Source organism: Crinia signifera, chromosome 5 (genome assembly GCF_055691185.1).
Source record: "Crinia signifera chromosome 5, ASM5569118v1, whole genome shotgun sequence".
In the NCBI taxonomy this organism is placed as follows: Eukaryota; Metazoa; Chordata; class Amphibia; order Anura; family Myobatrachidae; genus Crinia; species Crinia signifera.
Genome location: NC_139221.1, coordinates 14,978,400 through 15,000,969, shown reverse-complemented (window position 1 = coordinate 15,000,969; position 22,570 = coordinate 14,978,400). Strand labels below are relative to the sequence as shown.

At 47.2% G+C, this 22,570-nt stretch overlaps 1 protein-coding gene across 1 annotated transcript in view; it reads right to left on the bottom strand.

Annotated features, from left to right (window-relative positions):
- PKHD1L1 (PKHD1 like 1) overlaps window positions 1-22,570 on the bottom strand; it is a 155,971-nt gene that overhangs the window by 77,205 nt on the left and 56,196 nt on the right. Inside the window, exons 27-37 of the mRNA XM_083186703.1 lie at window positions 21,512-21,611; window positions 19,331-19,450; window positions 18,066-18,227; window positions 17,649-17,770; window positions 12,879-13,011; window positions 12,105-12,297; window positions 10,703-10,845; window positions 9,289-9,393; window positions 8,900-9,085; window positions 7,140-7,310; window positions 6,397-6,611 (exon numbers count right to left, since the gene is read on the bottom strand). Of these exons, the coding sequence (XP_083042829.1) occupies window positions 6,397-6,611; window positions 7,140-7,310; window positions 8,900-9,085; window positions 9,289-9,393; window positions 10,703-10,845; window positions 12,105-12,297; window positions 12,879-13,011; window positions 17,649-17,770; window positions 18,066-18,227; window positions 19,331-19,450; window positions 21,512-21,611 (1,650 nt within the window). The remainder of the gene's footprint in view (window positions 1-6,396; window positions 6,612-7,139; window positions 7,311-8,899; window positions 9,086-9,288; window positions 9,394-10,702; window positions 10,846-12,104; window positions 12,298-12,878; window positions 13,012-17,648; window positions 17,771-18,065; window positions 18,228-19,330; window positions 19,451-21,511; window positions 21,612-22,570) is intronic.

Here is a 22,570-nt window from a genome sequence, read left to right as displayed (position 1 = left end):
AAACAGTGATAAAACAAACTGGGTAACAACAGACAGACATGGAGGTAGGAGGGCCCTGCTGCAAGCTTACAATCTATAAGCACCACTGGGGCAGGGACTGATGTGACTGGTACGCTCTCTGTAATGTGTGTTCATGTGATAGGGAATATAGAATGTAAGCACCACTGGGGCAGGGACTGATAGGACTGATACGCTCTCTGTAATGTGTGTACATGTGATAGGGAATATAGAGTGTAAGCACCACTGGGGCAGGGGCTGGTGGGACTGGTACGCTCTCTGTAATGTGTGTGTACATCGGATACAAAATATAGAGTGTAAGCACACTGGGGCAGGGGCTGGTGTGACTGATATGCTCTCTGTAATGTGTGTGTACATGTGATAGGGAATATAGAATGTAAGCAGCACCGGGGCAGGGGCTGGTGTGACTGGTACGCTCTCTGTAATGTGTGTGCATGTGATAGGGAATATAGAGTGTAAGCACCACCGGTGCAGGGGCTGATGTGACTGATACGCTCCCTGTAATGTGTGTACATGTGATAGGGAATATAGAGTGTAAGCACCACTGGGGCAGGGGCTGATGTGACTGATACGCTCCCTGTAATGTGTGTACATGTGATAAATGTGTGTACATGTGATAGGGAATATACAGTGTAAGCACCATTGGGGCAGGGGCTGATGTGACTGATACGCTCTCTGTAATGTGTGTACATGTGATAGGGAATATAGAGAGTAAGCAGCACTGGGGCAGGGGCTGATGTGACTGATACGCTCTCTATAATGTGTGTGTACATGTGATAGGGAATATAGAGTGTAAGCACCACTGGGGCAGGGACTGATGTGACTGATACGCTCTCTGTAATGTGTGTGTGCATGTGATAGGGAATATAGAATGTAAGCACCACTGGGGCAGGGGCTGATGTGACCGATACGCTCTCTGTAATGTATGTGTGTACATGTGATAGGGAATATAGAGTGTAAGCACCACTGGGGCAGGGACTGATGTGACTGATACGCTCTCTATAATGTGTGTGTACATGTGATAGGGAATATAGAGTGTAAGCACCACTGGGGCAGGGGCTGATGTGACTGATACGCTCTCTGTAATGTGTGTACATGTGATAGGGAATATACAGTGTAAGCACCACTGGGGCAGGGACTGATGTGACTGATACGCTCTCTGTAATGTGTGTACATGTGATAGGGAATATAGAGAGTAAGCAGCACTGGGGCAGGGGCTGATGTGACTGATACGCTCTCTATAATGTGTGTGTACATGTGATAGGGAATATAGAGTGTAAGCACCACTGGGGCAGGGACTGATGTGACTGATACGCTCTCTATAATGTGTGTGTACATGTGATAGGGAATATAGAGTGTAAGCACCACTGGGGCAGGGGCTGATGTGACTGATACGCTCTCTGTAATGTGTGTACATGTGATAGGGAATATAGAATGTAAGCACCACTGGGGCAGGGACTGATGTGACCGATACGCTCTCTGTAATGTATGTGTGTACATGTGATAGGGAATATAGAGTGTAAGCACCACTGGGGCAGGGACTGATGTGACTGATACGCTCTCTATAATGTGTGTGTACATGTGATAGGGAATATTGAGTGTAAGCACCACTGGGGCAGGGGCTGATGTGACTGATACGCTCTCTGTAATGTGTGTACATGTGATAGGGAATATAGAGTGTAAGCACCACTGGGGCAGGGACTGATGTGACTGATACGCTCTCTATAATGTGTGTGTACATGTGATAGGGAATATAGAGTGTAAGCACCACTGGGGCAGGGGCTGATGTGACTGATACGCTCTCTGTAATGTGTGTACATGTGATAGGGAATATAGAGTGTAAGCACCACTGGGGCAGGGGCTGATGTGACTGATACGCTCCCTGTAATGTGTGTACATGTGATAGGGAATATACAGTGTAAGCACCACTGGGGCAGGGGCTGATGTGACTGATACGCTCTCTGTAATGTGTGTACATGTGATAGGGAATATACAGTGTAAGCACCACTGGGGCAGGGACTGATGTGACTGTTACGCTCTCTGTAATGTGTGTACATGTGATAGGGAATATAGAGAGTAAGCAGCACTGGGGCAGGGGCTGATGTGACTGATACGCTCTCTATAATGTGTGTGTACATGTGATAGGGAATATAGAGTGTAAGCACCACTGGGGCAGGGGCTGATGTGACTGATACGCTCTCTGTAATGTGTGTACATGTGATAGGGAATATAGAATGTAAGCACCACTGGGGCAGGGGCTGATGTGACCGATACGCTCTCTGTAATGTATGTGTGCATGTGATAGGGAATATAGAGTGTAAGCACCACTGGGGCAGGGACTGATGTGACTGATACGCTCTCTGTAATGTGTGTACATCGGATACAAAATATAGAGTGTAAGCACCACTGGGGCAGGGGCTGGTGTGACTGATATGCTCTCTGTAATGTGTGTACATGTGATAGGGAATATAGAGTGTAAGCACCACTGGCGCAGGGGCTGATGTGACTGATATGCTCTCTGTAATGTGTGTACATGTGATAGGGAATATAGAGTGTAAGCACCACTGGGGCAGGGGCTGATGTGACTGATACGCTCTCTGTAATGTGTGTGTACATGTGATAGGGAATATAGAGTGTAAGCATCACTGGGGCAGGGGCTGATGTGACTGATACGCTCTCTGTAATGTGTGTACATGTGATAGGGAATATAGAGTGTAAGCACCACTGGGGCAGGGGCTGGTGTGACTGGTACGCTCTCTGTAATGTGTGTACATGTGATAGGGAATATAGAGTGTAAGCACCACTGGGGCAGGGGCTGATGTGACTGATATGCTCTCTGTAATGTGTGTGTACATGTGATAGGGAATATCGAGTGTAAGCAGCACTGGGGCAGGGGCTGATGTGACTGATACGCTCTCTGTAATGTGTGTACATGTGATAGGAAATATAGAGTGTAAGCACCACTGGGGCAGGGGCTGGTGTGACTGGTACGCTCTCTGTAATGTGTGTGTACATGTGATAGGGAATATAGAGTGTAAGCACCACTGGGGCAAGGGCTGGTGTGACTGGTACGCTCTCTGTAATGTGTGTACATGTGATAGGGAATATAGAGTGTAAGCACCACTGGCGCAGGGGCTGATGTGAGTGATACGCTCTCTGTAATGTGTGTACATGTGATAGGGAATATAGAGTGTAAGCACCACTGGCGCAGGGGCTGATGTGACTGGTACGCTCTCTGTAATGTGTGTGTGCATGTGATAGGGAATATAGAATGTAAGCACCACTGGGGCAAGGGCTGGTGTGACTGATATGCTCTCTGTAATGTGTGTGTACATGTGATAGGGAATATAGAGTGTAAGCACCACTGGCGTAGGGGCTGATGTGACTGATACGCTCTCTGTAATGTGTGTACATGTAATAGGGAATATAGAGTGTAAGCACCACTGGGACAGGGGCTGATGTGACTGATACACTCTCTGTAATGTGTGTACATGTGATAGGGAATATAGAGTGTAAGCACCACTGGGGCAAGGGCTGGTGTGACTGGTACGCTCTCTGTAATGTGTGTACATGTGATAGGGAATATAGAATGTAAGCACCACTGGGGCAAGGGCTGGTGTGACTGGTACGCTCTCTGTAATGTGTGTACATGTGATAGGGAATATAGAATGTAAGCACCACTGGGGCAAGGGCTGGTGTGACTGGTACGCTCTCTGTAATGTGTGTGCATGTGATAGGGAATATAGAATGTAAGCACCACTGGGGCAGGGGCTGATGTGACTGATATGCTCTCTATAATGTGTGTGTACATGTGATGGGGAATATAGAGTGTAAGCAGCACTGGGGCAGGGGCTGATGCGACTGATATGCTCTCTGTAATGTGTGTATACATGTTATGGGGAGTATAGAGTATAAGCAGCACTGGGGCAAGGGCTGATGTGACTGATACGCTCTCTGTAATGTGTGTATATGTGATGGGGAATATAGAGTGTAAGCAGCACTGGGGCAGGGGCTAATGTGACTGATACGCTCTCTGTAATGTGTGTGCACATGTGCTAGGGAATATACAGTGTAAGCAGCACTGGGGCAGGGGCTGATGTGACTGATATGCTCTCTGTAATGTGTGTGTACATGTGATAGGGAATATAGAGTGTAAGCACCACTGGGGCAGGGGCTGATGTGACTGATACGCTCTCTGTAATGTGTGTACATGTGATAGGGAATATAGAGTGTAAGCACCACTGGGGCAGGGGCTGATGTGACTGATATGCTCTCTGTAATGTGTGTGTACATGTGATAGGGAATATAGAGTGTAAGCACCACTGGGGCAGGGGCTGATGTGACTGATACGCTCTCTGTAATGTGTGTACATGTGATAGGGAATATAGAGTGTAAGCACCACTGGGGCAGGGGCTGATGTGACTGATACGCTCTCTGTAATGTGTGTACATGTGATAGGGAATATAGAGTGTAAGCACCACTGGGGCAGGGGCTGGTGTGACTGGTACGCTCTCTGTAATGTGTGTGTACATGTGATAGGGAATATAGAGTGTAAGCACCACTGGGGCAAGGGCTGGTGTGACTGGTACGCTCTCTGTAATGTGTGTACATGTGATAGGGAATATAGAGTGTAAGCACCACTGGCGCAGGGGCTGATGTGAGTGATACGCTCTCTGTAATGTGTGTACATGTGATAGGGAATATAGAGTGTAAGCACCACTGGCGCAGGGGCTGATGTGACTGGTACGCTCTCTGTAATGTGTGTGTGCATGTGATAGGGAATATAGAATGTAAGCACCACTGGGGCAAGGGCTGGTGTGACTGATATGCTCTCTGTAATGTGTGTGTACATGTGATAGGGAATATAGAGTGTAAGCACCACTGGCGCAGGGGCTGATGTGACTGATACGCTCTCTGTAATGTGTGTACATGTGATAGGGAATATAGAGTGTAAGCACCACTGGGACAGGGGCTGATGTGACTGATACGCTCTCTGTAATGTGTGTACATGTGATAGGGAATATAGAGTGTAAGCACCACTGGGGCAGGGGCTGGTGTGACTGGTACGCTCTCTGTAATGTGTGTACATGTGATAGGGAATATAGAATGTAAGCACCACTGGGGCAAGGGCTGGTGTGACTGGTACGCTCTCTGTAATGTGTGTACATGTGATAGGGAATATAGAATGTAAGCACCACTGGGGCAAGGGCTGGTGTGACTGGTACGCTCTCTGTAATGTGTGTACATGTGATAGGGAATATAGAATGTAAGCACCACTGGGGCAAGGGCTGGTGTGACTGGTACGCTCTCTGTAATGTGTGTGCATGTGATAGGGAATATAGAATGTAAGCACCACTGGGGCATGGACTGATGTGACTGAAACGCTCTCTGTAATGTGTGTGTGCACGTGAATGGAATATAGAATGTAAGCACCACTGGGGCAAGGGCTGGTGTGACTGGTACGCTCTTTGTAATGTGTGTACATGTGATAGGGAATATAGAATGTAAGCACCACTGGGGCAAGGGCTGGTGTGACTGGTACGCTCTCTGTAATGTGTGTGCATGTGATAGGGAATATAGAATGTAAGCACCACTGGGGCAGGGACTGATGTGACTGAAACGCTCTCTGTAATGTGTGTGTGCACGTGATAGGGAATGTAGAATGTAAGCACCACTGGGGCAAGGGCTGGTGTGACTGATATGCTCTCTGTAATGTGTGTGTGTACATGTGATATGGAATATAGAGTGTAAGCAGCACAGGGGCAGGGACGGATGTGACTGGTACGCTCTCTGTAATGTGTGTGTGCATGTGATAGGGAATATAGAATGTAAGAACCACTGGGGCAGGGACTGATGTGACTTATATGCTCTCTGTAATGTGTGTGTACATGTGATAGGGAATATAGAATGTAAGCACCACTGGGGCAAGGGCTGGTGTGACTGATATGCTCTCTGTAATGTGTGTGTGTGCATGTGATAGGGAATATAGAATGTAAGCACCACTGGGGCAGGGGCTGATGTGACTGATATGCTCTCTGTAATGTGTGCGTACATGTGATATGGAATATAGAATGTAAGCACCACTAGGGCAGGGCTGATGTGACTGGTACGCTCTCTGTAATGTGTGTGTACATGTTATAAGAAATAAATAGTGTAAGACCCACTCGGGCAGGGGTTGATGTAACTGAATCATTTTGAGGATGTACATTTCTTTAGAGCTTTTCATGTGAAATGTATTGTATAAGGATTGCATTATTTTTCAATAGTCCTACTAACCCAAAAGTGGGCAATTAAGAAAATAAAGTTTACTGATATTTATTTATTAACAGTTTCTTATATAGCGCAGCAGATTCCGTTGCACTTTATATGACTGCATACCTTGTTAGCACACATGAGGTTGCTGAAACCAGTTCCGCTGATGGTGATTGAGTCATGTATTGTCCCAGAGGTTGGGGTAATGCTAGTTATCGAAGGTGAATAACAACTTGAGAACTCAAACAATAAGGAGCTGTCACTGGAAGATAAGTTGGTCAGTTGAGGACAAGGTGGATCTGGGGCAGTGCAGCCATCGGGGGGTGAGGGTGAAAGCGGCGCTGTATAAACATAAAGATACAAATTATATTTATTGCATATAATTAAACAAAAAATATATGATATGTATGTTCGACAGCATGGTTAGGATTGAACAACCGGAATTATTTTGAAAAATATATATATTTATGAAGGGACCCAGCCCATGACTGCTCTAATTAGCAAACAAATGGGGTGGGTGGTCACACCCTCTTCTGGAGACTGGCCACGATATGATTCCCTGTTCTTGAACCTTGCATAGAGCTCTCAGAGACATGGGTGGATTGGGAAATAAAGTGGTCCTGAAATGTTTTTTTTACAAAAAGTGGACCGGACCCCTTACACTCCCAGCCTGCAACCTTCAACTCCCTACCACATCGACACCAATATTTCACCCCCTAACACACCCAACACTACCACCACCCTCTGTATCCTCTCCTGGCCACAGGTGCCCCCCCCCCCCAATGGTGTATCGGACCTCTAGGAATTTTCCCGGTGGGCTTCTATTGCTACTCCGCCCTTGCACAGAGTTCTTGTTAATCCTTAGTTACCTGGAATGTGACTGGCCTCTATCCCTCCAACGGATACATTCACTGCACCAATGTGATCACTGAGTGGAGATACATCAATCGTCCCTTGCATGAATATGGTCTGTGCATCGTCAATGTAACCACTGCTGTAGTAATAGGTTCCCGGGGATGTGAACTTATACGAAAAGACACCTAAATGACATAAAGAAGTAATAGAAAAAAATTAAACAATAAAATATTTATTTCACGTTTATATTGACATTTGTACGGTTTAATTTTCCAATGCTGAAATCAATGGAGGCAACAAATACAATTGTTTTTGTTTAACAAAATTGAATAGAAAAGAAATCAGACTCAAATGACAATAGTCACTTTTTGCTGTGTTCTGCAATTAGAGACAACAGTGGTAGACCTAAGACACCTATAGGCCCTCCAGCTGTTGTGAAACTACAAGTCCCATCATGCCTTGCCACAGTTTTGATATTAGAGGATGCTATGGCAAGGCATGCTGGGAAGTTTAGTTTCACAACCTCTGGAGGGCCACAGTTCGGCCATGCCTGACCTAAGGGAAGAGGTAGTTGATGGCCCTGATCCAGTACCTCCCCGACCCCTGGATCCACGACTGAATGTGCAGCACATTGGTTCCCCCTTCTGTCTGGGTCAACCCAAATCAGCTGGAAGGGGTGTAAGTGTGTGGGCAGTCTATGATGCTTACATCTTGTTTTATTCTGGAAGGTAGATCTGAGATAGCCTTGAGGTCTTTTGTGTCATTATCTTGGAACCAATTCCAGCCCTCAGTAGCCCGAAGATGGTTCCCCAGTAGGCCACTGATGGCGCCCCAGTAGCCCACTGATGGCGCCCTAGTAGCCCAGGGATGGTGCCCCATGGCCCACATATGGTGCCCCAGGAGCCCAGGGATGGTGCCCCATTCAAGCTTCTGTTTCACTGCTGCAGAACAGCTGAAAGTATTTATCCTGTTCCCAGAAAATGACCCTATTTTTCAGTCTTTGGGGCCCATTTGTGATAACAGATGTTGTGAAAGATAAAACCCATTGTGTGTACTAATAACTGGTGCTCTAGCCAATCAGCCTGCAACTGCCATGTGTTTAGCTCCCAACTATCACATGTTTGAAAAATAACAATTAGGGTCTGATTGCATATGATAACTGGTAATCTAGCGGATCAGCTCCCAACTGCCGTGTTCAGCTTCTTGCTGTCAAGTGTTTAGTGCGCAACTGCCATATGTTTACAAAATTATAGTTAGGAGCTGATTGAGTATGGTAACCGGTGATCTAGTCACTCCCATCTATCTAATCAGCTCCCAACTGCCATGTGTTCAGCTCCCAACTATCATGTGTTCGAAAAACAGTTGGTAGCTGATTGCGTATGATGACCTGTGCTGCAGCCAATCAGCTCCCAACTGTTGTTTTTCAAACACATGACAGGGGGTTAAGCATGAGAGCTGATTGGCTGGATCAGCATTTATCATACGCAAGCTTTATCACTTGTAGACCCTTACTATCCTAAACCCTTATTTTAAACTCTGGCAGATACTGCTTACTTTAGCATACTTCACATTTGTATATCTTATATGTAGCTTAAAGCTCAATAAAACCTGGAAACATTGGGATGGTCCTACAGCTTTTCCCTCTAAGGGCTTGATTATACTGTAATGAAAGTACATACAGCAACATTGTTTTGTATCTATACTAATTATGACATTGGATGTCTCCAGCCCCACCAGCCACCTGCAATAAATTAAGGACGGATCGGGAGCAGACCTGAGGGTGTCCGGGCACCGCTGGTGAATGCAATGCCATCGTAGGTGAGGTTGGAGGGATTTGACACTGAGAAGACGCTGTATCCAATTCCCAGTATAAAGGGCTGAGTTTGCCATTGCCAAACCACAGTGTCTCCGGTAGATATGTCCAAACGAGGCGGTAACCAGGCATAGCCAAAGCCATACACTGAAACATAAAGGGAACACAAACCAAAATGTAACTTACTGAGAGACAAATGAGAATAAAAGTCACACGACACAATGATGACAACATATAAGGGATTGGTGCATTTTCCTGTCAATCGAGTACTATAGGATACATCATTGTCGGAGATACACATCTAGCCCTTATTATGTATTAATGTATTTGCAGCATCATATTGCACTCACCCGCATCACTTCCGGCATTTGTTACAGTAAACATATTTCCAGGACTTTGGATTTGGCATGTCAGAGCACTGTCGGAACTCGCAGATACAACGCACGGGAGAGAACCTAAATACAATGAGTAACAATGCAATGTGTTTCAAGGATTGTCTTTATTAAAGAAGTACACATTCATTTAAAGTGTAAACATCTAACAAAGGGCCTGATTCAGACCTGCTCGCTGAGCTGCAAGTATTCGGAGTGGGTTAATGCCGCCTGGCCGAGTTCCCAACCTCGCCCCTATGCACGGCTATGAATGAGTTTGCAGCCATGCACACAGGGGGGAAATCCCTTACCATCTAATGATTTCCCCCCTGCTCGTAGAGTAAGTCTAGCTTCGCTCGGCACTGCAAAGGCCTCAGGGAGAAGTAGGCCGCGGGGAGAAGTAGGATGCGGGGAGAAGTAGGATGCGGGGAGAAGTAGGACGCGTGGAGAAGTAGGTTGTGGGGAGAAGTAGGACGCGTGGAGAAGTAGGCTGTGGGAAGAAGTAGGCTGTGGGGAGAAGTAGGCCGTGGGGAGAAGTAGGCCGCGGGGAGAAGTAGGCCGCGGGGAGAAGTAGGAAGCATGGAGAAGTAGGCTGTGGGGAGAAGTAGGATGCGGGGAGAAGTAGGCTGTGGGGAGAAGTAGGACGTGGGGAGAAGTAGGCTGTGGGGAGAAGTAGGCCGTGGGGAGAAGAAGGACGCGTGGAGAAGTAGGACGCGGGGAGAAGTAGGACGCGTGGAGAAGTAGGACGCGTGGAGAAGTAGGACGTGGGGAGAAGTAGGCTGTGGGGAGAAGTAGGCTGTGGGGAGAAGTAGGCTGTGGGAAGAAGTAGGACGTGGGGAGAAGTAGGACGCGGGGAGAAGTAGGACGCGGGGAGAAGTAGGACATGGGGAGAAGTAGGCTGTGGGAAGAAGTAGGACGCGGGGAGAAGTAGGACGTGGGGAGAAGTAGGCTGTGGGAAGAAGTAGGACGTGGGGAGAAGTAGGCTGTGGAGAGAAGTAGGACGCGTGGAGAAGTAGGCTGTCGGGAGAAGTAGGCCACTAAAACTCTCATCTTAGTAAATAAGCACCAATAACACAGTTGTCCTTTTTAGGAAAAAGCAATGCAACACAACTATATTTGTTTGTGTCTGTTAATGTAGATAGATATGTAATACAAAACATTATATTATCATATTACTTGGGGCAGTGGGGTGATAATGTGGAAGGTGATAATGCACCAACTGTCATTTTTCAAACACAGCTGATTGACTGGTGCATTATCACATTCCACTTTATCACCTCTTTATCACAACTTTATCACTTTGCCAGACAATACATCTGCCCGATTCTCTGTGGTTAGCACAGTCACATTCCAAACTCCACAGCTAAGGGGATAACGCAGAATTATATTGTACCTATGGTTACTTGATTATCTTCTGGGACAGAACTAAATCCTGCTCCCGTCACAGTGATTTGAGAACCTCCGTACAGGGATCCATACTGCGGGAAGATACTGTACACATCTAGAATGTAAGTTATCGACGTTTCATTGGCCATGCTGAAAGAAAACAGACAGTAATATATCTTCATTCAGACAAATTCAAAATAGAGGGGGAGAGGTACGCTACCGAACTATCTAAAGATGACGCAAGGGGAATGTGGCGACAGCAACCAATTAGTTTCTGTCTCTCATTTATCTAGCACATTCTACAAAATGATATCTACAACCTGATTGGTTGCTTGCTGTATATACACATATACACACACAATCACACACACACACAATCACACACAGGGGGTTATTCACAGCTTTGCGAGTCCACCCAACTCAGCCTTGCAAATGGTTGGCTGCCGCCATCCATTCGCAAGAGCGATTCGCACGCAGGGCATGCGAATGGATGTTACACAGTAACATGTGCAGAAATACGCATGCACAGTAACACAACATTGGTCCCCTGCTGCGAACAGACCTGAATAAGGTCTACAGTGTTTAAATAGGCTTGGCAATCCTAGTGAAGGTGAAAGCAAGTTGTGTTACATCTAACACGCGGGCATCATGTGATTCGGTAGCGCAGAGCATCTTATTTTTAACTTTTCCCATTGAAATGCATATTATTCGCAAAAAACAAATTGATGCACAGGCAGCTTCTGCTGATTCAAATGATATGCAGGATGCCTAGAGTGTATTCTGTGTGTGACTGCAGCTGGATCTGCATATGAAGTGCTACGCTACAGTGTATTCCTAGAAAAGCAGAATTTCGTACGCAGATCCAGCAGCTGGTGCACACAGAATATAGGCACGCTGCATATCATTGAAATCAGCAAAAGCTGCTTGTGTGTCATATTCACATACATTTGTGAAAAAGACGAATTTTAATGGAATAAGAGGCTAATTCAGCATGGACAGTTAAACAGAGAATTCGTATATAGAGCAATTACCGAACAACTGCGCATGCGTAACATAACATACTGATTGCACACATGGCAAAAACTATTCGATGGTTCGGGAATTCAGTACAGATTTGTGAGTGGACAGCGATCAACGATCCGTTCCCAATTCTCTTGCAATTTAACAAGGGGCGTCTTTTCTTTCTGTCTGGGTGACAGATTTCTCTTCACAGTCAACTGTAAATTCTCTGGTTAGCGATCCACGTTGAATTAGCCCTTGTCACAAAAAAGACGCTCTGCGCTACTGAGTGACGCCACGGCATGGCGGGAATTGAAGGGAGCTTTAACGCGCAGGGGGACACATCTGTACTTCAACCAAATGAATTGTTCAGAAAACTCTCAGTAATATATTAAAAATGATGGATATACTTGGATATGGCGTATCCCCAGCTTTCAACTTCTACCAAGATGTCGTATGTCCCCGGGGGGAGCGCAGGAAGAACACAGGAAATATTTGTTGCTGTCCACTCAAGAAGTTGGCATGGTTGATTTCCAATTAATACAGCGCTGGATATTGTCTGACCGCCGAAGTTGAAACCTACAATGGCCAATGTTGTATTGCCTAGAAAGATATATACAGTATATAATTAAAATAGTATATATATATATATATATATATATATATAAAAAATAAATACAAAATTAAGCTAAAAAAGTGTGTATAAACATATATATTTGATCTTAAAGATTTACTTAGAGATGGAGAGACACTTGTCTTTGCTCTGGTGCATGAGCATACCTCCTTATCCAACCGATCGGCGTGAATGGGACGCGATTGCGTGTGTGATGCTTGCACTCCCCATTCACAGCAATGCCTTGCCGCCATTCTCGGAGATCAGCGCAGAGGCGGGACCCTCCAGCGCACCAGGAGCAAAGATAAGCGTGGCGCCGAGTACATTTTCCTATTATACGACAATCATGAGATAATAGTGACAATGAAGAGTAGTGAAAGTTTGCTGAATTGAGGAACAGATGTATGAAGTCTTGTAAAGTGATAAAGTGGTAATAAAGTGGAAGGTGAAGACGCACCAGCCAATCAACTCCCAACTGTCATTTTTCAAACACAGCTGATTGGCCGGTGAGTTATGCCCTTCCATTTTACAACACTACCAGGCTTAGTAAATCTGTCCCTCCGTTACTTACCCAGCACAGTGCTGCTGGTTGGACTGACGGCTGTTATAGTTGGAGCAGACACAGAGGTGTAACTGAAAGCATTCACCAACACTCCATCAAGGCCATTGGTGGAAACAGCAACATCAAAAGTGCCCGAAGATCCCTGGAAACATAATAAGAATCTGTGTAAAAGCGCATTAAGTACATGTTTCAAACATTAGGACAGTGCCAAATACAGGATGCGGCAGCCGGAATGACCCGCAGGCATCCTGACCAGACCAGCGCCGGAATTCCGACATCGATGCGGATGTCGGTGTCGGAATCCAGACTCCAGCATCATGATCGTAAGTATGCAGGGAGGGTCATTGTTAAGCCGGGATGGGGGGTGGGGTGGGAGGTAGGGTTAGGCTGTGAGGAGGGAGGGTTAGGGTTTAGGGTTAGGCTTTGGGATGGGTGGGTGGGGGTTATTGTGCCGGGTACGAAGGTCAGGGTTAGGCAGTAGTGGGGAAGATAAGGGGTTAGGCTGCAGGGGGAGGGTTAGGGTTAGGCAGTAGCGAGGGAGGGTTAGGGTTGTGGATTGGGAGGGAAAGGTTTAGGATGCAGAGTGTGGGAGTTAGGGTTAGACAGTAGTGGGGAAGGTTAGGGTTAGGCAGTAGTGGGGAAGGTTAGGGTTAGGCCGTAGTGGGGATATAGGCGAATCTAGGGGGTGGTCCGGGGGTGCACAGGACCACCCATTAGCCCATTTTGTAGCTGAGGGATGGGACTTTCCAACGAGCCCAGCCCCGTGTCTTTAGCCCTCTGGGAACCGGAGATACGGACAGGCAAAGCTGGAACGTTTTCCCTATAGGATAACATGGGACCCCCACCCAGTTCAACGGCTGCCAGTTCCCCCTTCGGCATCACTGAAGCTCGAGGTTGATCTCAGTCGAACCCAAATCGCTGGGCCTTCAATCTGATACCAGGCTGGATCTATATGGATTAATTGGTTCCAGGGATATTGAGGTAAAACCGTTTTTTTTTTATATCTTAAATGTAATTTCATGACTGTTTATGTTCTTTGAGGGCAGATTTCTCTGGAACCAAACAGCCCAGTTTAACGGGACCAAAATCATTCGAAGCCAACTCAAAAGTTCTTCAATATGATACTGGTCTCATGTAAATGGGTCAGTTGGTTCCAAAGATATAGCTGGTTTGTTAAAGGGGGGTAGGGAGAGGAGAGTGGTTGTCTCTCCCCCTCACACCAGAAAATGCAGGGACTAGGCTGGTGTATAAAGGGTCAGCCTGGGAATGTCCCTGCATGATCCTGGGACCATATTCCCGGGTAAATCCCTGCATTTTCTGTTGTGAAAGCATCATGTGTAAGCGGCATTATGTGTGCAGCATCATGTGTAAGGGGCATTATGTGTGCAGCATCATGTGCAACCCCCTAGCAATGAGCACGTAGGTAAGCAGCACTTATGTGGCAAATATGTAATGGGCATTACGGTTTGTTATATAGTATGTAATGGACATCATGATATGTGGCACAATGTGTAATGGGCATTATGGTGTGTGGCCTTATGTGTAATTGACATTACGGCGTGTGGCTTTATGTGTAATGGGTATTACGGAGTTTGCTAAAATGTGTAATGGGCATTACTGTGTATGGTCTACAGTGTAATACCACACCCCTTTTTGTGATGCCATGCCTCCTTCCCATGAGACCACGCCCCCTTTTTGACGCGCGGCTATGCCGCGCAAAGGTCCCCCTACTGTTATGTCTAGATCTGGGACCACCCATTACCATAATTCTAGATTCGCCTATGAGTGGGGATGGTTAGGGTTAGGCAGTAGTGGGGATGGTTAGGGTTAGGCAGTAGTGGGGATGGTTAGGGTTAGGCAGTAGTGGGGATGGTTAGGCTTAGGCAGTAGTGGGGATGGTTAGGGTTAGGCAGTAGTGGGGATGGTTAGGGTTAGACAGTAGTGGGGATGGTTGGGGTTAGACAGTAGTGGGGATGGTTAGGGTTAGACAGTAGTGGGGATGGTTAGGGTTAGGCAGTAGTGGGGATGGTTAGGGTTCGACAGTAGTGGGGATGGTTAGGGTTAGGCAGTAGTGGGGATGGTTAGGGTTCGACAGTAGTGGGGATGGTTAGGGTTAGGCAGTAGTGGGGATGGTTAGGGTTAGGCAGTAGTGGGGATGGTTAGGGTTAGGCAGTAGTGGGGATGGTTAGGGTTAGACAGTAGTGGGGATGGTTAGGGTTAGGCAGTAGTGAAGATGGTTAGGGTTAGACAGTAGTGGGGATGGTTAGGGTTAGGCAGTAGTGGGGATGGTTAGGGTTAGGCAGTAGTGGGGATGGTTAGGGTTAGGCAGTAGTGGGGATGGTTAGGGTTAGGCAGTAGTGGGGATGGTTAGGGTTAGGCAGTAGTGGGGATGGTTAGGGTTAGGCAGTAGTGGGGATGGATAGGGTTAGGCAGTAGTGGGGATGGTTAGGGTAAGGCAGTAGTGGGGATGGTTAGGGTTAGGCAGTAGTGGGGATGGTTAGGGTTAGACAGTAGTGGGGATGGTTAGGGTTAGGCAGTAGTGAAGATGGTTAGGGTTAGACAGTAGTGGGGATGGTTAGGGTTAGACAGTAGTGGGGATGGTTAGGGTTAGACAGTAGTGGGGATGGTTGGGGTTAGACAGTAGTGGGGATGGTTAGGGTTAGACAGTAGTGGGGATGGTTAGGGTTAGGCAGTAGTGGGGATGGTTAGGGTTCGACAGTAGTGGGGATGGTTAGGGTTAGGCAGTAGTGGGGATGGTTAGGGTTAGACAGTAGTGGGGATGGTTAGGGTTAGGCAGTAGTGGGGATGGTTAGGGTTAGACAGTAGTGGGGATGGTTAGGGTTAGGCAGTAGTGGGGATGGTTAGGGTTAGGCAGTAGTGGGGATGGTTAGGGTTAGGCAGTAGTGGGGATGGTTAGGGTTAGGCAGTAGTGGGGATGGTAAGGGTTAGGCAGTAGTGGGGATGGTTAGGGTTAGGCAGTAGTGGGGATGGTTAGGGTTAGGCAGTAGTGGGGATGGATAGGGTTAGGCAGTAGTGGGGATGGTTAGGGTTAGGCAGTAGTGGGGATGGTTAGGGTTAGGCAGTAGTGGGGATGGTTAGGGTTAGGCAGTAGTGAAGATGGTTAGGGTTAGACAGTAGTGGGGATGGTTAGGGTTAGGCAGTAGTGGGGATGGTTAGGGTTAGGCAGTAGTGGGGATGGTTAGGGTTCGGCAGTAGTGGGGATGGTTAGGGTTCGGCAGTAGTGGGGATGGTTAGGGTTAGGCAGTAGTGGGGATGGTAGGGTTAGGCAGTAGTGGGGATGGTTAGGGTTCGGCAGTAGTGGGGATGGTTAGGGTTCGGCAGTAGTGGGGATGGTTAGGGTTAGGCAGTAGTGGGGATGGTTAGGGTTAGGCAGTAGTGGGGATGGTTAGGGTTAGACAGTAGTGGGGATGGTTAGGCAGTAGTGGGGATGGTTAGGGTTAGGCCGTAGTGGGGATGGTTAGGGTTAGGCAGTAGTGGGGATGGTTAGGGTTAGACAGTAGTGGGGAAGGTTAGGGTTAGGCAGTAGTGGGGATGGTTAGGGTTAGGCAGTAGTGGGGATGGTTAGGGTTAGGCAGTAGTGGGGATGGTTAGGGTTAGGCAGTAGTGGGGATGGTTAGGGTTAGACAGTAGTGGGGATGGTTAGGCAGTAGTGGGGATGGTTAGGGTTAGGCCGTAGTGGGGATGGTTAGGGTTAGGCAGTAGTGGGGATGGTTAGGGTTAGACAGTAGTGGGGAAGGTTAGGGTTAGGCAGTAGTGGGGATGGTTAGGGTTAGGCAGTAGTGGGGATGGTTAGGGTTAGGCAGTAGTGGGGATGGTTAGGGTTAGGCAGTAGTGGGGATGGTTAGGGTTAGGCAGTAGTGGGGATGGTTAGGGTTAGGCAGTAGTGGGGATGGTTAGGGTTAGGCAGTAGTGGGGATGGTTAGGGTTAGACAGAAGTGGGGATGGTTAGGGTTAGGCAGTAGTGGGGATGGTTAGGGTTAGGCAGTAGTAAGGGTGGTTAGGGTTAGGCAGTAGTGGGGATGGTTAGGGTTAGACAGTAGTGGGGATGGTTAGGGTTAGACAGTAGTGGGGATGGTTAGGGTTAGGCAGTAGTGGGGAAGGTTAGGGTTAGGCAGTAGTGGGGATGGTTAGGGTTAGACAGTAGTGGGGATGGTTAGGGTTAGGCAGTAGTGGGGATGGTTAGCGTTAGGCAGTAGTGGGGATTGTTAGGGTTAAGCAGTAGTGGGGATGGTTAGGGTTAGGCAGTAGTGGGGATGGTTAGGGTTAGGCAGTAGTGGGGATGGTTAGGGTTAGGCAGTAGTGGGGATGGTTAGGCTGCAGGGGGAGGGTTAGGGTTAGGCAGTAGCGAGGGAGGGTTAGGGTTGTGGATTGGGAGGGAAAGGTTTAGGATGCAGAGTGTGGGAGTTAGGGTTAGACAGTAGCGGGGGAGGGATGATAAATGATGCAAAATGACGCTAATCATGTCATTTTATTCCCGCCCCCTTTCTCTGAAGATCCGCAAATACTGGTATTTGTGTCAGCAGAAAGGGGGGGAAGGGGGCTCCGCAGAGAAAACGGGAGACATGCCCACCTCCCTGGGGGGCCGGGAGGGGAACCGATTTTCGGGAGCCTCCCCGGCTATTCCGGGAGGGTAGACAAGTATAACTAAGGGTGGGCAAACACTAACCTAGGAGAGAAAGCTTTAACATCATATTGTAATACTGGCTTAGCACATTTGATCTGCCGCCTTCAGCTGCGTACTTGGCAGCGGCTACTTACCGCAGAGGTCCGGCACTGAATCATGCTCAGGGTGGCAAAGATAATATCACAGGAACTGCTGCTGATCTTCACTTTAGTGTCATTGCTAAATCCCATGCCAAGGATGGTGGCCAGTGTGCCCCCTGTAGGCAGAGATGATAAATGCAGGAAGTGGGGATTAATGATACAATTTGATGCTTTATCTACCACACTAGAAACCAGCCCAACAAAATGTTGGAATATGATAACTGTGATGTCATCGACGTTCGCTGTGTGCCGCCGAACAGAGGAACACTTAAATTGGTCCAGTATGCTGGATTGGAAATAATCACCATTGGAGAATATTTTTCATGCAATCTATTAATCATATTTAATGTTAATTGCAAAAGCCCATAGACTTTTGACTGTGGTCAATGTTCTGTATAGGCCTGTCCTTACCTGCAAGGCTTCCTGACGAGGGTGCAATGGAAGACACAGTGATCGGGAAGGTGATGGACAGGTTTGCAGTGCTGGATGCTGCAAATCCCACACCCGCAATGTACACTGTGACAGGGAACGTTCCTGCGCTCGCCTCCTGTACCAGGCAGCTGATGTCATTGGCTAAAGCACAGAGGGAAAATAAAACAATGACAATGACAGTCAAATTTGCAGATAAAATATGTTGTCCAAATTGTATTACTACATATAAGATCGGAATATTTCAACAGTATGGTGCTTATTGCAAACTCCTACAGGAGTCCCTAAATGCAAAGTTACCAGAAGCATTATGTGAATTTCAGCAAGGGCAAAAATTGGGGATCTTAAGCTGGAACCTATTATGTCAACTGAATACTCTAATAAAGGGGTGGCCAAACTGGTCCTCGTGATTTACTAACATTGTACAGACCACCTAGCTGGTGCACAGGTGTAGTCATTAGTAACTGTCCCATTTCCCAGACCACCTAGCTGGTGCACAGGTGTAGTCATTAGTAACTGTCCCATTTCCCAGACCACCTAGCTGGTGCACAGGTGTAGTCATTAGTAACTGTCCCATTTCTCAGACCAACAGCTGGTGCACAGGTGTAGTCATTAGTAACTGTCCCATTTACCAGATCACCTAGCTGGTGCACAGGTGTAGTCATTAGTAACTGTCCCATTTACCAGATCACCTAGCTGGTGCACAGGTGTAGTCATTTCCCAGACTACCTAGCTGGTGCACATATGTAGTCAATAGTAACTGTCCCATTTCCCAGACCTCCTAGCTGGTGCACAGGTGTAGTCATTATTAACTGTCCCATTTCCCAGACCACCCAGCTTAAGCACATGTGTAGTTATTAGTAACTGTCCCATTTCCAAGGTCACCTAGCTAGTGCACAGGTGTAGTCATTAAAAACAGGTAACGTTTCCTAGGCCACCAAGCTAGTGCACAGGTGTAGTCATTACTAACTGTCACATTTCCCAGACCACCTAGCTGGTGCACAGTTGCAGTCATTACTAACTGCATTCATTCTTAACCAACACATTCTACAGATCCACAGATGGCCTGGGAAACATGGACTGTTGGTAGATCTGGAGAACTGGTTAAGCCACCCCTGCTCTAATACTGTAGGTCATAGAGTACTGTAATCCTGTAATAATCAGTACGTGGCATTCCAAGGATATGATTCTGTAGATAATAATACATAGAAGGCTCCATAACTTTGTTTGTGCTGTCTCTGACTTACCGGTGAGGCTCAGGATGGGGCAGAGGAGGTTTCCGATTGTGACCAAGGTTGTGTCATTGTTGGAACTGTTATAGAACCCGCTTCCATTTATTAACAGCAACTGTTCTCCCCCGATCACAGCTGGGGACAAAAATAATGCATTCAAGGTTTAGCCCTCATCCCAAGTTTTGGATTAGTGCAGGGGTGTATGCGCTCCTTATACCCACAGTAGTCAATTCAACTCAAATGAGCACAGGGTTGGCAGCTCTGAAACGCCCACAGCGCGAGGCACGCACACACGCACACACACTCACACACACAAAAAGATACCCACTGGTCTGGTAGTCTCCATAGACCTCAACGGTCCCCACTTCATCTTTGCACTAGGGATCAGACTACTAGGAGGGTATCCCGTCGACAGATCAACAGTGTCTAGATCAGTGGTAGCCAACCCTAGCCCTCGAGAGCTACCAACAGTTCACGTTTTCCAGACAACCTAGCTGCTGCACAGCTGCACTCATTAATCACTGACACATTTTAAAAGATCCACAGATGGAGCTAATTAGCTCACTTGTGATTCTGTGAGGAGACCTGGAAAACATGCACTGTTGGTAGCTCTCGAGGACTAGGATTGGCTACCCCAGGTCTAGATCAACCACTAATGGTCGGCAGTGATTAGGTCTACACCTAAAAATGGTCATCATACACGGTCGACATTGACACAATGTCAACACAACCAAATTGTCGACGTGGACATGGCCAACACGTGAACAGGGCAACAGGGGTTTTTCGTGATTTAAAAAAAAAATATGGACTTGTTTTACTTCACGATCAAAGTGGCCAAAGAGTTAGATTATAATCTTGTGCCCAGCGCAGCAAGGCATCGTTGCGAACCATGCGAGGGGCTGCGGCACATTTATACGATGTCCATGTCGACATATGTCCACATAGACACCAAAATGTGAAAACCCTGTGTCGACATTTCCACATGTTGACCGTTTGCTTGTGTCGACCAACCCCCTACCATCGGACACGGGGCCCAATTTGGACCCGAACAAACAGGTGTCTGAATGAGCCCCATACTTACACACACTCACCACTAGCGGATGGTGTCAAAATCCCGGTGGTCGGAATCCCGGTGTTGGAAATACCAACGCCGGAATCCCAACCGCCGAAATCCCGACCGCTGAAATCCCGACAATTTCTCCCTCCATGGGTGTCCACGACACCCATAGATGGAGGAAAAAATAGCGTGGCGAGCGTAGCGAGGCACCGGGCCCGCAAGGGATTTCGGTGGTCAGGATTCAGGCGTCGGTATTTCGACCGCCAGGATTCTGACCGCCAGGATTTAGATTTGGATGGGTTGGTAACCAATTACTGTCTAAATAACCTAGTTTAAAATGTCCAATTGATTAATTAGATCTTGGGGGGTTGGGTTTGTCGCTTGGTGGCCAGAGCAAGCCCCGGTGACTTTTACTAAAAAATAAAAATAAATTTGGGGGGGGGGGGGGGAATCAGATTTGCTCTGGGAGTGTGAAAAAACCTGCAGTGATTTCTATATAGATCAGCACATCTCCTATTCTCTCCTTTAATTAAACAGCAAATCCCTGTGCCTGCAGGAAACACCAAGCACAGCGGAGCTTTTTTTTTATTTCTCACCGTCAATTGAAACAACCCCCCCCCCCCACCCCGCCCTACAGCAAGTGCGCCTTTTGTGAATTCTGCTCTGTCGCATAGCTGATTGAAACCGGTTTCATTAAGTGGATCTTTTCCTGTCTACAAATAACACTCACAATGGCGCCTTAACCCTGGTTCAAGCACCTCTATTATTAGGACTGAGGGGGGGATGTATCAAACCCTCAAAAGAAGATAAGTCCAAACTGGATTGTAACAATCAATTATCTAATACATTCTCTAACATTATAGGTTAAAATAGATGGTTGCTATGGGTAACTGCATCCTTGCACCAACGCTTTCCAGTGTGCAAATGGAGCATCTGGAAAAATGACAATGGACATATTTCGGGACAATTCTGTGCATCCCGCAATCCCGCCGAGATACCCTCACTCAACTTCGCCTACAGGAGAACGTCCCCTTACAGCCCAGCTACCTCAATGTATCGCTCGTCCCTGCGTACACTTGGATTCGGAGCATGCGCAGTGTGAGGAGACGCTCGGTGTTCCGCCACAGGGGAGTAAATACCTGAATTTATGGAATTAATAACTGGCGTTTGCTGCGTCCCCCAGGTGAATCCACAGTCTCCGGAGCACTGAGAGGGCAGCCCATTTATACAGACTTCAACCTGCGGATGAAATATGTCATGACATAGTGTAGGAGGTAGAGTAGGGATCATGTAGAATATGTACAGTGCAAATGAAATACAGAGATAAAATGTTCAGCCGCAATATAAAGAAGTATCAAATACAACCTTCTATGCAAAACACGCTGTTCAGTGTTACCCTGACATTCAGCTGCAGCATCGTAAAAGATCTATTAGCTCCCCGCTCCAAAAGAGAGGGAGCTCTTCCCAACCCCTGACAATGGTGTCCAAATGGGATTATGGGTCATAACTGATAACTATGTTTCTGTCAAAAGAATACTGGTCTTCGTTATACAGTACCATGTGTTCACCTGTCTACAAGGACCCTGGAGGAGGAGCATTCTGTTGACACTTATTAGGTTTAAAGTTAATAGGTACCCCAATTGGTTGACATATCTTAGGGCGACTGAGTCAAAGGGTCAGACCTAATATATGTCAACTTGGTGAACATGTCGGCCTTTTGAGCATATTGACCTATTTTATATTGACCACATGGGTCACCTGTGTGACAAAAGCCCTGCGTCTCTGCCACCGAAAACTAGGAAATGCCCTTAAACAAAAACCACTCTATACGCTAAAAATACCAGCGTCGCTCACATTTGTTATATAAATAAAAGGTACTTGTTTCCTAGCACGGCACCACTGATTTTGATTGTAAGCATCGGGTCGGAAAAATCGTGTCGATCACATCGCATGCCAACCAAATCGCATGCGACGCGATCGACCCGATTTTTACATTGGAATCAATGTAAAATGGTCCGAGACCAGATTTTGCATTGATTTTAATGTAAAATGCCCCAAAACACCCCATTTTAAATTGAAAAACCCCCTGATGTTTCAAATGCCCCCCATTGTTAACGCCACCCCGGTATTGACGCCAACCCGAAGCGTGGCGAGCGCAGCGAGCCTGCGAGGGGCGGCGGTACGCGTCCTCCGAGCTT